Source organism: Neolamprologus brichardi, chromosome 4 (genome assembly GCF_056152115.1).
Source record: "Neolamprologus brichardi isolate AB-2024 chromosome 4, ASM5615211v1, whole genome shotgun sequence".
Taxonomy (NCBI): Eukaryota; Metazoa; Chordata; class Actinopteri; order Cichliformes; family Cichlidae; genus Neolamprologus; species Neolamprologus brichardi.
This window is the reverse complement of record NC_142107.1, coordinates 1,728,996-1,744,468: the sequence shown is the minus strand read 5'-3', so window position 1 is coordinate 1,744,468 and position 15,473 is coordinate 1,728,996. Positions and strand designations below refer to the sequence as shown.

Sequence of the window (15,473 nt, the reverse complement as noted above, 5' to 3'; positions counted from 1 at the left end):
AGAAGATGGGGGTATGGCCAGCAGCATGGTGGTGTGTGGAGAGGACACAATCTGTGTGTGTCTCAAAGCTGTGTAATGTGGACGCACATGCACTGGGTGTGATTATTTCTTTCTGTTTGTGAGAGCACCTGAGCCACAGCACCCGAGGTAAACATGCACAATACTCGCCAATTACTGCACATCGTCTCCACTCACTTCTCTCTGACCTCGAGCGCCTGATGCCTGTAACACTGGGTCTTGCTACACTACATGTCATATGTCAGGACAGTAATAAAAATAATGGAGACTTTTTATATGAGAATACTTCAAACCGTAGATTCTTCATCTCTGGGGGCAGGAAAAGAAATTTTACAGAAACCTTGAGAGATCTGCTATGTCTGCATATGGCACTTATATTGTGGTTGGACATTTCCCATGTGGGGAAGGGGTTTAGCTGTAGAGAAAGCATCCTGACTCCTGACATCCTAAAAATCACCCACTTAACCTATGTTCCCAAAACGCTGTGTCTAGCAGTCAAATGTTACGGGCATTATTACCATCACTGAGTAGAGAGAACAATACATTGTTACAATTCATGCACTGCACAAGTAAGTATACATAAGTGTACTACATAAAAATTTCCCAACAGAAGAATATAAATCGACTACATCATTCAAGTACACATATATCAACTACCACACCACACCGCTTTACATTACAGGGCCTTTATCATCGCACAAAGAAGTCAGGTCCCCTAATGCAACCAACACATATTCTCACGTCCCCATGACATGAGAACAACACATGCACGCTTAACTTTGTTTATTATTATTTAAGATGTGTCAGAAAGTAAGCACGGGCCAAAATGTCCTCACTTTCCAAAAATGTCCCCACTTCCAAGGTCTAAAATGCAGGTCCCCACAAATACAGCCATTCAAGTACACATATACACACATGAATAAAGAAAAACCAAAATTTCAATCTGAAGAAACTGTTTTTTCCTTACTTAACATGCCCTATGTACGACCAGAATAAGTGCATGGCAGGGAGATGAAAAAGAAATAAAGAGCGAGTGAGAGAGGACAGTCAAAGCTAGTATGAATCTCTAACGCGCTCACGTAACCTTAGTGAGCTGGTCCCTAATGGACGAGCAGACACAGATATCACCCCAGGGCTCTGCATGCTATCCCAGTCTCTCCCCCTTTCACCTCTTGCACAACCTCTTTCTTTTTCAACCTCCATCGCTTTCCTTGTCTTAATCACCCAATGCCTTTCTTCCATCTTTGCTGACTGGGATTTTCTTTCTGTATCTCGTTGCCTTAGTCCCTCAGAAATATGTTTTTAAGGGAAGTGTTTAAAAGTGTCGTGTTTCGATCATTTTTCATTAACTGAATCCACGCGCTAGGCTTCAGTATCACTGCAGGAGTGTGGCAGATACTAAAATGGCGAGACTTTGGCATATTCCCATCTGTCTGCCTGTGCGTCTGGGCTCAGGTGGGCCATAGCAAGAGTCTATTCTCTTCTGTAATAGAAGCTATTTTAATCCCTGATCAGGAATGGAGAATAAAGTCACTAAGCGAGTCAGTATGACCTCCACTGCTGCTGTTACTAAAGAGAAAACCCCAAATGCCCAAATGTCACCTCACTTTGTCAGGTTGTTGACAATGGAGTGATTAAAAGTATCTATTAAGCATGAGTCGTATTATGGCTCGGACTATTAATTCAGAAAATGTGATAATGACATTATTCTTTATAGTTGCACTTTTCAGCTGCTGTGTTTCACAATGTACTTGCAACTGAAATGAAAGTAAAACCGCCTGACAGGAAGTCAATATCTTACAAAGAACACTTTCCCCAAATAACCAACCCAGTCATCCAAGTCCAGAGAAATACCTCAGCATCGGTGAATCACAGTCTATAAAAATCCATTTTAAACGTGGGGTTCTGCTTGACTCATTTTTGGCTCATATAATTATTGACTGATTACTTCAAATGTGAATCGGTCTACTTGCTGTGCTTCTAGAAATGTCACTGTGATGAGTCACTGATGCAACTTTTCAACTTATCTTTTGTCCAGGGTCTAAATGTTTTAGTGAGGGCCTTATATACAGTATATATGTCAAGATGTCAAGAGTCAGGATTCTTACTAACTTTTCCTTTTCAGTAGATCCGTAATGCTTTGGCCATCCCCAACAAGAAGACAGATGCATTATTATTTTTTAATAATAATATTTCACTACTAGCTTTTCCTCAAAAATGCACAGATAAAAAAGTGAACGCATGTGTCAGGTCTCCACTGAAGCAGCTGGATCGTTTTAGATGGTTCAGCATTAAATTAATTGGACTGATTATCACTTTAACAGCAAACCATAAAAGCATCTCATGCAACTTTTAATTTTTACATTGCCTCTAATGGCAACATTTTATAAACTGAACTCCATGCAGGCTACCTTCAGTAAGAGCAGTTTTTAAATCAGAGTAGAGGTTATCTGTATACTGCAGAAACTGTAGGAAAGAAGAAAAAGGACAGAGGATCAGGAGATTAAACAGATAGCCGGTCCTACCACACCCTACATCACAGAAACTGAATCGTCTCTGCTCTGTCTCGAGCCTCTCGGTGTACCTTTTAGTGCGTCGGAACATATTGCTTGTATTTCGGTGTAGTTGAAAGCTGGGCGATGAGAAGTCAGAAAGCAGCAGGTCTCTGGCAAAATGCTATCGCAATGCAACGCATACTGTGGCTCCCACAACCTTTAGAGGTGCGCTGGTGTCTGTGTGTCTGGGCAAGTGTACAAGAGAACCAAAGGAGAGAGAGAGTGAGAGGGAGAGAGAGAGGGAGCACAGCACAGAGGGAGGGATGCAGGGAGGAAGGGTGGGTCTCTCTTTTAGAAAGGAACAACAAAAGGCGGCAGGGGATTATGGGTCATTTTCTCAAGGCTGAGGTGCCATAGTACACAATGTGGTTTTATGAGTTACTTGTGCTTCTGTTTTGTGTTTTCCTCTGAAGTCGATGCCAAATTAAAAGCTTTTACTGCAGGCTGTTTATTCCATGATTGAAGGAAGGAGAGTACAGGCAGGTTAATTTATCTCAACAGTGACTAAAGAAATGACCAAAGGACAAGGACATGTGGACAGTTACATAAGTTAAAAAACTATTTGAATGGGATCAAAAAGCGGAGCTAATGTTGATGTAGTATGCCAGACGTGCATACACACAAACTATCAATGGCTGTGTTTACCCATGAATGGCTGCAGTAGGCAGATTGAATTTGAAGCCAACTCCAGTGAGCTCATCTATAATACATAGTGGGTTGGTGGTGTCCTGCAGAGGCAAATGGGATGTGATGCAGAGGAGACAGTGACAGACTGAATTCAGATGGTAAAATAAGGGAGAGGAAAAGATGAGATGGTTGAAGAAAATGGTCTGGAAACAGAGTCGGGAACAGGATCCCTGCCATCATTTCATGTGTGATTACCCATGGTGACTTGGGATGGCTTGAGTGTAGATGGGAGTGGGCACAAGAGACTGTTGACAGGTCAGTGCGACAATACATAAAAGATGATGTAACCACGGTGATAGCACCCACTGGTTTGCGGTTTCTTGTTTTAAAGCTTTATAGTTTTCTATTTCCCTTTGTTTTGTTTTTTTAGTTAAAGCTAGCCTGCTAACTCATCAGATAGTACAAACTTTAGTAAGACACACACATAAAATGCACAGGTGTGCTACACAGATACGAACACCTTCTAATTATTTATGTAATGCAAAAAAAATACAAACCAGAATTTAATTCAGCAAAACCGAAACACAGACTTCTTGGAAGGGCTCTTGGCAAAAATATGACCCACATCTGCAGTTTTCTATGAGCCACATATGGCCTTGACTGATGGTGTTGACTCAGCTTGAGTCTGGCTGCCGCAACTCAGCTGCCAGCTTACAATACGAGGGACAGATGTCAAGTATGTTGTGACATTTGGGCCAAATCTGCCCCACCCAGAACCTGCCTTGCTACGTGTCAAGCATGACTCATGACTTTCTGGCTTGCCCACATAAACATTCACCACAGGCCCAAATATGTCTGCTACTGGGAAAGCAAGCTATGTTATCTATCAGACACTTAAATTAATCAAAAATACACCAAAAAGCACCAACAACACAAATACAGTTGGATGGTCCAGTGACTGCTCGTGTTGTGTTTTGTGCTCTTGGTGTTTTTCTGTCTAGGTATGCTTTTACTGTATTGGCAGTGTGTGTTTGAGATCACCGTTATACTGAAAGATGAAGCAGTTGCCAATCAGACACTAATGGTACTGCATGTTTATTATTTTTCATCACTTTTCTGCATTCAAAATTTCATCAGTTTTGAGAAGATCTTCCAACACAACTTACTGAAATGCAGCCCCAAACCATGACAGAGCCTCCATCATCCTGACTTCCTCTGTATATACTGACAATGATTTTAACCAAATGTGGATTCATCTCTCCATCAGACCAGCTGTCACTGATTTTCCATCCAGTTGTTGTGTAATTTGCCAAATCTAAGCCCTTTCTTCCTATTTTCCTTTCTTAAAAATGGCTTTTGACAGCCATTCGACCTTTCTACTAAGATCATTTCTGATGATGCTTCATTGAACAGTAGATGGATCAACTGAAGTATCTCTCCAGTCCTGTGCCAGATTTGTTCCTATTTCTTAAGGACATGACTTTCAGACACTATTCATTTAGGTTTCTTTTGGCCTGTCACTTCTTTTCCCCTCTATTTGTCCAGTTTCCTCAGATTTTTTAAGGACACACTGCATCCCATGCTGGGATATGGAAAGTTCTTGGCTGTTAGCATTTTGGGAACCAGCTTGCTGGTGCAGAAATACTATTTTATGCCTGCAGAGCTGTGTTATCTTCAGCATATTTTATATATTCAACTAAGAAAGAAATGGAAACAAATTATGTGCTTTTGTGACAAATTGTGACAAAATGGCTTTAAAATAGATTATCTGCTAAATTGTCTGTGATTTTTATTAGTGACTTAACAAACTTCTTCTAAAATCTCCTAAAAATGGTCAGATACAAGAACTGGACTGACAGTGAGTGAAAAAGCAGCCAATGAATCAAGAAAAACTTTGAACCTTCAGAAAGTGTGGCGACTACTCCACACTTCACACAAGGAAAGGGTAGTCTGGACCTGTCCGGAAAAAAAAATCATCAGCACAATGCTTAAACTTGTATTAACTATTTTTTTTTTTTTTTATGTTTCTGTCACATAACAACTTTGAGCTGCTCCCTTCTCACAGGGGTTTGCCACAGCAGGTAGCCCTGCATATTTGATTTGCCAGACTTTTACATCGGATACCCTTCCTGACGCAAGCCCAAAAGTAATTGGTGTCTCCAGTGACCGTTTTCTCAAACAGGTCACTCGTCACTGGTAAACCACCCTTGATTGAAAATCTTTGGGTCTTAAACTGTAGTCCATTAAACAGTATAATATTTCAACCAAATACTTAATAAATGTGCCTACTTTATGCACATAGCAAAAAATTTGACAATTTGGAACAAGTTGGACAATGCGGCATGCCTTTCAGCACCATGGACAGTGCCGGGAGCTCCCAACTGGCCTAATAAGGCTTCCACACACTCCAGCATTACTTCAGGAGACCTCATCCTCCTCTTTCATACAAGGAATCCACACTCCACACCCTGAGCACTACTGAAGCATCCTCATAGCTTTCAGACAGAATGTGAAAAGCATGCTTGTGATCCCAGAGAGCTTCCCAGCCTCATGTACGCTCGGGAAGAGAGGCTTTGATAAACAAGATGTACCGCAGCTTGGTATGATTGTTTTTTTGTCCATGGAGAACATTGTGCTTTCCCCAGAGAGTGGATGGGTGGTAGAGAGAGAGGGATAGAGAGAAGAAAGGAAGGGATAAACAAAGGTAACACTCACCTGCTGTTTTTGCGAGGCAGTGGCAAATCCTTCTGGTAGAAACACAAAAAAAAGGACAAAAAGAGAGATCAGGTACAGAAAATAGACACATATTCTTTCTTATGAGATATTACGAAATTTGGGGAGAGCATAAATAAAACATCACATGAGCACAGTACCAGGTGCACCTTTTGAGCGTGTTCAGAAACATGGCTTGTTATTGTGGAAGGGGTTCACATCAGTTTCTATATCCTGAGTATAATAAAGCTCTGGTCCTGGAGAGGTTCAATAACAATTAGTTCATCACCTTATCCCGATTCATTTCATTTTGTGTGTGCATGTTTCACAGTTAATTTTTGCCTGTGTTTTTGAACTACTTCTGCTATTTTCTGAAACTATGGCAACTACTCCATCCCACCCTCCACCTCCCAGGTCCAGATGGAAAGGAACACTGGGCTGAGACAGCAGCAGACACTCACTGCACCACACAAAAAAAACCCAGCATGAGCATAAGCAGGTCTCACACCAGCACAGCCTGGCTCTTTACAAACCCTTCACACGAAACTAGAGGAGGACAGAGAGGAGACGGAGAGTTTAAACAAGCGGCGGAGAGGTGGGTGAGAGGTGGATGGTACCGTGGGGAAACATGCTTTTATGTTTGCAACCTTATCTTGGAGTCTTCTGGCCTTCAGCTCTGTGTGTCTTTGTGTGCGTCATACAAGATATGGTGCTTGAGAGTCAGATATGAGATACTACTCAGTGTTTGGAAATGGATGCAATTAATGCATTAGCAGCTTCACACATGCTCCTGTCACACACAGGGTAAAGTTGTTAAGGTGCTGTTAGCATCAAATTGACCACCTGCTGACCACAGTCAATGTAATTATTGAGTTAACCTTCAAATAAAGGTTGAACGAATGGATGGGGATGTGCAGACCTGCTCCTATTGATACTGATATATGCCAGAACGCATTTTTACATTGCTGCCGCCTGAGAGCCCCAGCCACTATTCACAAGTTTAAGCCTATGACACAGATGATAATTGTCAAGCCAAATGGAAAACTCTTAGTTAAACAGAGAACACTAAACTGGTCCTCTCCTCATCTCAGGATCAGACGCACGACGCAGGCTGCACAGCTGTTCGACAGAATGTCCCGAGGGTTTACACGTTAACAAATCCGACTAAATATTCAGCTCATTGATCCCTTTTTCACTTTGTCCTTCATTGATCGGGCTAATTGACCTTGAGTTGTCAGATGAAAAGAGAGATGACTTACAAGAGCAAAAGGCATGAAGAACATTTGCGATGTGGGGGGTTACCTATACAGAGAAGCCCTAACTACACTTGACATCTAATGTTGCTGCAGAGTAGCTATTTAATCCAGAGGAAATGACCACATAAATACTCTTTACAAGCTGCAAGGTGCTGTATTTTAGTGACAGTGAAGCTGAGTCCAGGGTCCACCAGTGTAATACCTTTTCCCTGGAGATTCAAAGTGGCAACGTAGATGCTAATCTCACTATTTAGGTCTGCTTTTTTATTCTAAGGTAAAATATCGCCTTCAATTTTTGTGAAAATTTTCTGGATGGATTTGAATGACTTGGTGAGCCCTCATCAATTCTAATCACTTGTCTTTCATATAGTAACAGCATCAGGTCAAAATTTAAACTGAGCAGCATTTAGCATGCTAATGCGCTAAACTAAAACAATTAAGGCTTTGACCATACTGGAAGGGAATAAAACGGATGGACATTAATGAACGTTCTGCAACTTCACACCCCAGCAGCATGAAGCACGTGAGGCATGAAATGAACTTTTCTTAGCTACCTGGTGAAGTGACTACCAATATACTGAATAATACTGTTGACTGACATATGGCTGATAGTAAATACATTACAGGGTGTAGGCAACCAGAATCTATAATGCCTGCAAAAGATTGTTTGGTAGCTTCACTTCGTGTGACAAGCGGGTCGCTTCCAGTTTAGATGCAGCTTAACATATTAAACGTTTCACTTGCTAAACATCAGCCTGTTAGCATGTTAAGGGGCGTCGACACAGGGGGAGAACAGTAATGATATAGTGAGCAGGGCGCCTGGATGTCAATGGAATTCAGTGACTTGTAGTGACAACTAACCTATAGTAAAGAAATAACCTATAGTAACAGTAAGTGGGTACTAAGGTCAAAATATTTCAAACTTTGAGGTGAGTAATTCAAACAACTACAATGGGAGTAATGAAAACCATTATTTAAAATATCTTCATCTCCAAAATTTTATATTAGCCAAGCCATCTAAAACTTTCCTCTCCAGCTACCTTAGAAGATTTCACCTTAAAGTTTTTTACATCTTAGAGGGAAGGGGTCCCTTTATACGATTTATTTGTTAGTAACTGCAAAGAATCATCTGATATTGTACTGCATGCATGGAAGGCAGATTTGAAAGATGATTTACCTGATGAAGAATGGTTACAAGCATGCTTTAGTTCAGTCCCAAAGGGTAATCGTATATTCTAAATTACTGCATTATGAATGACTCAAATAGGCAAACAGACAAATAGACATGTTAGCTTAGTGTGCTAACTGAGCCAAATTTGCAGAGCTGGTGATGGCATGCCTAAGAGCAGAATAGCCCCTAAATCTCTTGATTTTCACTTAAGATCATCATCGAATCACACTTTCTCGAAGTGACATCGTGAAATGTCAGTCCAAGACCCCAAAACAATCAGGTAACAATGATCTAGGTAGCAGCTGTGACTGACTAGGCCAGATCAGACCACCATCTTGCAGAAAATATAAATCCTCAAACAGGACGAGATGTAACATGCACAGGCTAAGAGTTTTATTTTCAAAATGTTTCAAACAAACAAGTGCTCAGAATAGCTGAGAACGAATTAATTAATGAACCATTCAACCACGTATGACCTCAGTGTTCTCAGTGACATTCACTGCAGCAAATCACCAAAATGTTGCAAATTAGCTTGAACTATTTATGGATAGTAGGGACGTCTGCTAAAGAAGCAGAAATAGTTTAGCAGCAACAAGAATAAAGTCCAAATGTAACAGTGGAGCAGAGAGGACTGCACCTCTTTTGTTCAGGCATGCCTAGACAAAAAGAACCAGCTGGCACACTAAAAAAAGTACAGCCATCTATTCATGTCTGAGAGAAAAAAACTGGCACCATGAATATCTTTCGCTGCTTTTCAGAATTATACCTGTGGAGTGAATCTGCAGGTCTGTAGATGATAATTATTCAATCTTGGAATGAAACGGCTTTTATTAACCTCAGAAAATCCAATCAAATAGTTCTTTGTCACCTTCACTTACATTCTGTAATTCTTAGGCATTGCTGTCACATTGTATCTACCTGAATTCCCTTCTTAATCCTCAATTCCATTTGAATCTGTTAAAAGGTCACAAAGTGATGAATTGACTTCCTAATTCCAGTCTCTGCTTCATCAGTGACCAGTGTGCCAGAACACAAGCGCACCACTATGCTCCAAAATCGTCCTGTGACTCCTAACTGCAGCATTTCCAAAAGATAATATGTTGTTAAGGAAACATGATCCTCACTCCGATCTGAAGCCTGTGCCTTAATTCTCCTGTGGCATAATTAGTTTGATGCAAGGCTCACTGCTCATTGCATGGTTGCGTTTTCTACGTCAGAGGCTGATTTAAAAGCCACCGTCCGAGGCTGATGTTCAAACTAAACGCTCCCCGAGTCCCGCTAATGAAGTCTGGTGGTGGTGAGCGGTGACTGACAACAGATGGGAGGCTCTGTCACAAACATGTCATGCTCACCAATCACAGATTAGAAAGCTACACAATCCCGTGCTGTATTTGCTGGCTTCTCAAACAGGAGCGACTACACTGTTATTATCCAGGTTTGGGTGCGTCCTCTAGGGAACGAAAGGGAAGTTTGAGCTTATGAATGACTGTCTGATCCCCTTTAGTCCCAGGATGTCACACAGTTGACAAGACAGTATGGGAGTCTGTTTCAGGACTTTGTATCTATGAATATTTAAATGCTTTCGCTGCAGGGCAATTGTGCCACTATCTTGTAATAACTGTGGTTTATGCACAATCATTTTGCATTTAGATTAATGCTGGGCTGTTTAATATCTAACCTGCAGATAACCTGCATTCACAGTCCAGGCCTGTTTTATTGTTGTTTTTTAAATGTCTCTGTGTTTTTCACAGCTCAGGGCTAAAATGTGCAGGGATGTTCAAATTTATGTTCTTTTTTAAATTATGTTGGATGCTGCTGTTTCATTAAACTACAGCCAGTCAGAGGCGAGCATCCTGATGCAGGCAGTAAACAACAAAGACTTGAAAGGCCAGTGAATTTTGTCTCCTGGTACACACACTGGCTGCTCATGTAACTCAGCCATAAAATATGCCTTTGCTGTAGTGTCCTTCAAGTCATATTGGCTGCACTACAATTTTTTTTAAAGGCCTCAGTGATAATGAAATGGCATTAGTTGAGCCGCATGCCTGTAAAGCACATTGCTGCTCGGTGGGGATGCGCCAGCAAGTTCAATCATTTTGTAGACACTGCAAAGAAAAATGGTGGTGAGCCGGCCAGGGAAAGAACAACAGGGATCAATCAAGGGATGTCATGCTGCTAGGAGACAGTGCCCGGACCTGCCATTGTCTACAGCAGTGACTGACTCACAGATATGAGGCTGACAAAAAGGCAGAGCGGCTGAGAATGAGGCATGCCAAGCATAAGAAAAGATTGTCTGGTGATTTGTGAAAACAACAAGACTGAATAAAAAATGACATGTAAAAAAAAAGATATTAAATATATTGTTTGTTTGTTTTTTTTACATTAGGGTTATATGATCGTGTAAGAAGCTGGTCTAAGAAAAACGTATTGTAGGGGTGTAACATTGTGATAAAGGAGAAGTAGAAGAAACTGCTTTTGGTTGCTCCCCTTGTCAGATGGGGTCACCACAGAGAGTAGCTCCACATGTTTGATTTGGCAGTTTTACTCCGGATGCCCTTTCTGACACAACCCCAAAGGGGATTTGTAGATCTGGCTGGAATTGAACCAGCAACCTTTCACTTGCCAACTGAATGTGTTAACCACTTCAGGGGATGGTCTGAGTATTCCAAAAGCTGCTGATCTACTGGGATTTTCCCACACAACCATCTGTAGGGTTTATAGAGGATGGTCTGAGAAAGAGAAAATATCTAGTTAGCAGCAGTTTTCTCGTTAATGTCAGAGGTCAGAGGAGAATGGACGGATTACTTCAAGCTGATAGGAAGACAACAGTATCACAAATTATGATTCAGTAGAACCAAGGTATGTAGGCAAGCCTTGAAGCGAATGAGCTAGAGCAGCAGCAAAAACCACACTGAGTGCCGCTCCTGTCAGCTTCAAACAGGAAACTGAGGCCACAGTTTGGGCTCACCAAAAACTGCACAATAGAACACTTAGTACCAGCTAAGCACTTTTTAATTACCACAGTCTACTTGCTGACCTTTATGACCACAGTGTGATCGTCTTCTAATGGGTGCTTCTAACAGGAGAACACACCATGTCACAAAACTCAAATCATCTTATTCTGATTTCTTGAACATGGCAACGTTGGTACAATGGCAGCCTAGCTTCTTCTTAAAGATTGCTAAAGTATCGTTTGATCAAGTAATACAACACAGATATTTTACACAGGAAACAGCTGCAAAAGAGGAGTGAGAAAACCAGTTAAACCAGTTCAAAATCATCAAAACATTCATTTCAGTTAAGCCGTGAGTACTGCAAAACGTTGTTCTGTACTGTAGTTGTGGAATGATTATAGTTACTATTCCTTCAAACAAACAAACCAAAAAATGTGGAAATTACAAATTTCAGTTTGTTTTGTAGCTATTTCACACATCTCTGATGAACCAGGCTTTTTTTGACATATCTTCTGCGTGTTTGCCAGCAAGCCTATTGGAGGTTGTAGTGTCAGAGTGGAGCCAGCATAACGAGGAGCAAAGATCGTGGGTTTTTTTCATGTTTGCCGTGTTGAAGCGATGCATCACGGGTGTGACCCCTGACTGCAACTGCAGGGGAGTGGGGCGTGTCACCATATGGTGCTGAGAGAATGATTGTGTGTGTCTGTGTGTGAAAGAGGGAGCGAGTGACGGCTGGGATGATGAGACCCAGGGGACTGACAAAGCCGCTGATTAGGACATACAGAGCCAATCACATGTCAACGCACAATTTCAAAAACACACACACAGTCGTAAAGACAACAAATTAGAGAATAAAACTCATGCAAACAGCCCAAATGTGCATATTAAACTAGAAGTCTACGTTCTCCCTCCCTCTACCACACTACCATCCCTCACATATACAAACACTAAATCAATCAGCTGGCCTGCCTCCATCTATAAAATGCCAGGGACTTTGCGAGTGTGACTCTATGATGATTAATTCCCTTACAGCTCGTGTCATACATCACAGCAGCAGAGCAGTGAGCTGAGCAGTGGGGATGATGAGACATGAAACCATCGGGACACCTCACCACTAATCCTCCCCTCATTCCCTTATACCCACTCCCTTTCTTTTTCTTTTTCACAGAGTCGAGGGTCAATTTGGCTTCAAGCAGCTCAGAGCGCTTGCTTACAATCCTTCGTCTCGGTAAATGAAACTGGCAGAATATGAACCGAATGAATGAGAGAAATGAAATGCACAGACTGCATAATCACACTAGCGTGCACAGAAGCCCCACAGGAGGCTGTCTGCAGTCTGCCCGGCCTGTAGGCTTATCTCTCCACAGTTCACTTGACTGAATCACACAAAGATTGTGGGGTGTGTGTGTGTGTGTGTGTGTGTGGGGGGGGGGGGGGTATGACCTGTGGTTAAGCAGGCTGCTTCATAATGGATGAACGCAGTCATTTGAGCACAGCAGATCAGTATGCATGAGTGGCCATTCATTACAACATCTCAATAAAGTCACTTTTAAAAAGTACATGAATGTGATCCTGACGTGAGCTTCACGGGAGGATGTTAACTGACTATGACAGAAAAGCTACTATTAAAATATGACACGTATGTGACACAAATGATGAAAAATATATATGTTTGAGTGTAGCGGAGCTACTATGTTCAACACCAGAGGCACGCCGCGAGTCTCCAACAGGACAGATGGAGAAAGAACTGATTTTTGTTGTAAACTTTATGAAGGTTTATCTTAAAGAACTACAGTAATGAGAACTAGAACAATAAAAGGATAATTAAATCAGCTGACTGACAGGAAGTGAAAGGCAACTATTACACAATGTAACACAGTTTAACACAGTTTTTGTTCTTCTGATTGCCTTAAAATGCAAAGTTTAAAAAGAATATTATTTCCACAACCTTCGATGAATAAAAAATCAGAGGTTGAGGAACAAGATTTTTGTTACAGTGTTGCTCATTTTGTTAACATAATCGCCCAACACAGAGAAGATTCTCAGTTTGGGACTAGTAGGAGACACAAATCCAGCCTCAAGGCATTACAAGCCAGTGCACTCTTAGTGCTGGTCCCAAGCCGGGATAAATGGGTAAGTTACATCAGGAAGGGCATCCAGAGTAAAATCTGTGCCAGATCAAACATGTGGATCCATCCATTGTGGAAGGGCTACCAACAACATGTTTTTTTTTCATTCATTGTCTCTGCTAGAGTAGCTGTGCATGATTCACAATTCAAAATAAACATCAGTTCCTTGTACCCCTCAGTTCATCCTCTGTCTGAAACAAGCTGCAGGAGAACGTTTGAACAGCAAGAGGGTGGGGCTTCTCCAATCCCAGCATGCCCATATTAGGGATGTCCCCATTCTTTGATATCATACAGAGCCAGGAGCAGAAAAAACTGTCTGTAAGCCAGCATTTAGAGCACTCTGAAGCTCGATCGTTTGGCTCACACAGATTACTTTCAGCCAAGGCTGACTTCATTGATTGAAACTTCAACCATGTTTAATATAAGCCCCACCCATAATAATTTAAAGTGCAACAATTCATCTATAATGGCTAAAAAAAACCCCAACAACTTTATTTACAGGTTAATGATGAGTGCTGGGTTTGTGAAACACATGTGTTCACTTTTCACTTTTAGTGATAAACATTTGCAGTGTCTGCTGGAAAGTATAGCTACTGCATTCGGCTTCAGTGACAGAGTCTGACCAAAAAGTAAAAATAAAGTCGACTGTCTGAACGTAGTAAACATGTATGACTGTGTTTCTACAACTGGAAGAGGATGGATTTAACACAAAAATCGGATCCCAGCCCAGCCCAGCTCACCTGCAGCCTCCGCCGCCGTATTATCCCCGAGTCATCCATGGTGCAGTGACGAGCCGTGTGGCTCTCGGTCGGGATTCCCCTTCACTAAAACAATTCTGTCACCTTACACTAATCTGGGTTGTGACCCAGTGAGGATGCTACTTCCACTTCACGCCCGAACTGCACAACACCAACACAACAACAGCAGCAGCAACAGGGTTCCTGGGTGTCCGGTGTCACGTCGAAGAAACCCACGAAAACGTGCCAAGAGGTCCCATTGTTTTTTAATTTAAAAAAAATGCCCCTTAAAATCAGCGACCGTTATTCTCTAAGCTGCACTTGTGATCGGCGTCCTCTGTCTCCTCGGCTGAGTATCACGCCGCTCTCTCCGCGGCTCCTTCTAGGAGCATCCTTGACATTTTCCCAGTGGTCCGTGCGCTTTGATGCTGCCCAGCTGAGCGACTCGAAGGCCCAGAGAACTCAACGTCCATGTGCGATCAGCCGATCCAAACACTAAAGTACTTCGGTCACTTCACGACAATCTCCACGAAGAAAACGTGATCTCGTCTCCACGTGTGGCCACAAAGGACAGCGCGTTCAAGGCTCGGCGAGGGGGGAAAACAAACACTCGATTATTTTACACATAACTGCACGGTGGTACGGACGTGCGTCGTGCCCCAGCCCCTCGGTCAGGGTGTCACTGCCGCTTATTCGCAGTGGAGGAGCCTGTCCGGTTCGGTCAACATCACCTCGTGTCTGAGAGCGCGCGCACGTCCCCTCCAAAAAAACAAAACACACACATTAAGTAAAACTCTTGTTCGTCTCTTTCACCCACCCGTCGTTCCTCCACCCTCTCTCTTCTCGGGTGAAGCGGTTACTTATGGCACCGCAGCAACGCGATATTTGTAGCCCCTTCTTGGGATTCCCTTTCGCCCCTCCTCCTCCTACGCGCGACAGAGACGCTCTTCTCTCCGGGATGAATGGAGGAATATCCAAACACTCTTCCACAGAATCCAGCCCAGCAGGCTACGACCACACGCAGGCTGTAGTGGTGCCCTAATTGCTGTTTTGATTTAATTTCCTGAAAGACAGTTTTAGATTGGATCTGGCACTTTTTCACCTGATGTGTGAAAAGGCCTGTTAGAGCCTAAATCAGCACCACAGACAGCGACACGGGATTAAAGTTTTTCTCTTTTGCTTTGGCACATTCATTTCTCACGTGAGAGCATTTTAAAAAGTTTGTTTCTTTGTTTTTTAAGACATTTAACGCTTACTTATGAATACGTGAAGCATAAAAAGCGGTGAACCAGTTGTGTCGAGACATAACAGACA

General features: G+C 42.2%; 1 protein-coding gene across 2 annotated transcripts in view; it reads right to left on the bottom strand.

Moving 5' to 3' along the window:
• Nucleotides 1-14,999, bottom strand: part of LOC102778938 (microtubule-associated serine/threonine-protein kinase 1-like) — a 54,418-nt gene extending 39,419 nt beyond the window's left edge. The window contains exons 1-2 of one of the 2 annotated variants that reach the window (XM_006805082.3): nucleotides 14,163-14,999; nucleotides 5,916-5,947 (exon numbers count right to left, since the gene is read on the bottom strand). In XM_006805082.3, coding sequence (XP_006805145.1) covers nucleotides 5,916-5,947; nucleotides 14,163-14,201 — 71 coding nt within the window. In that variant the 5' untranslated portion in view covers nucleotides 14,202-14,999. The remainder of the gene's footprint in view (nucleotides 1-5,915; nucleotides 5,948-14,162) is intronic. The other variant, XM_035914003.2, reaches the window with a different exon arrangement.
• Nucleotides 15,000-15,473: the final 474 nt, after the last annotated feature.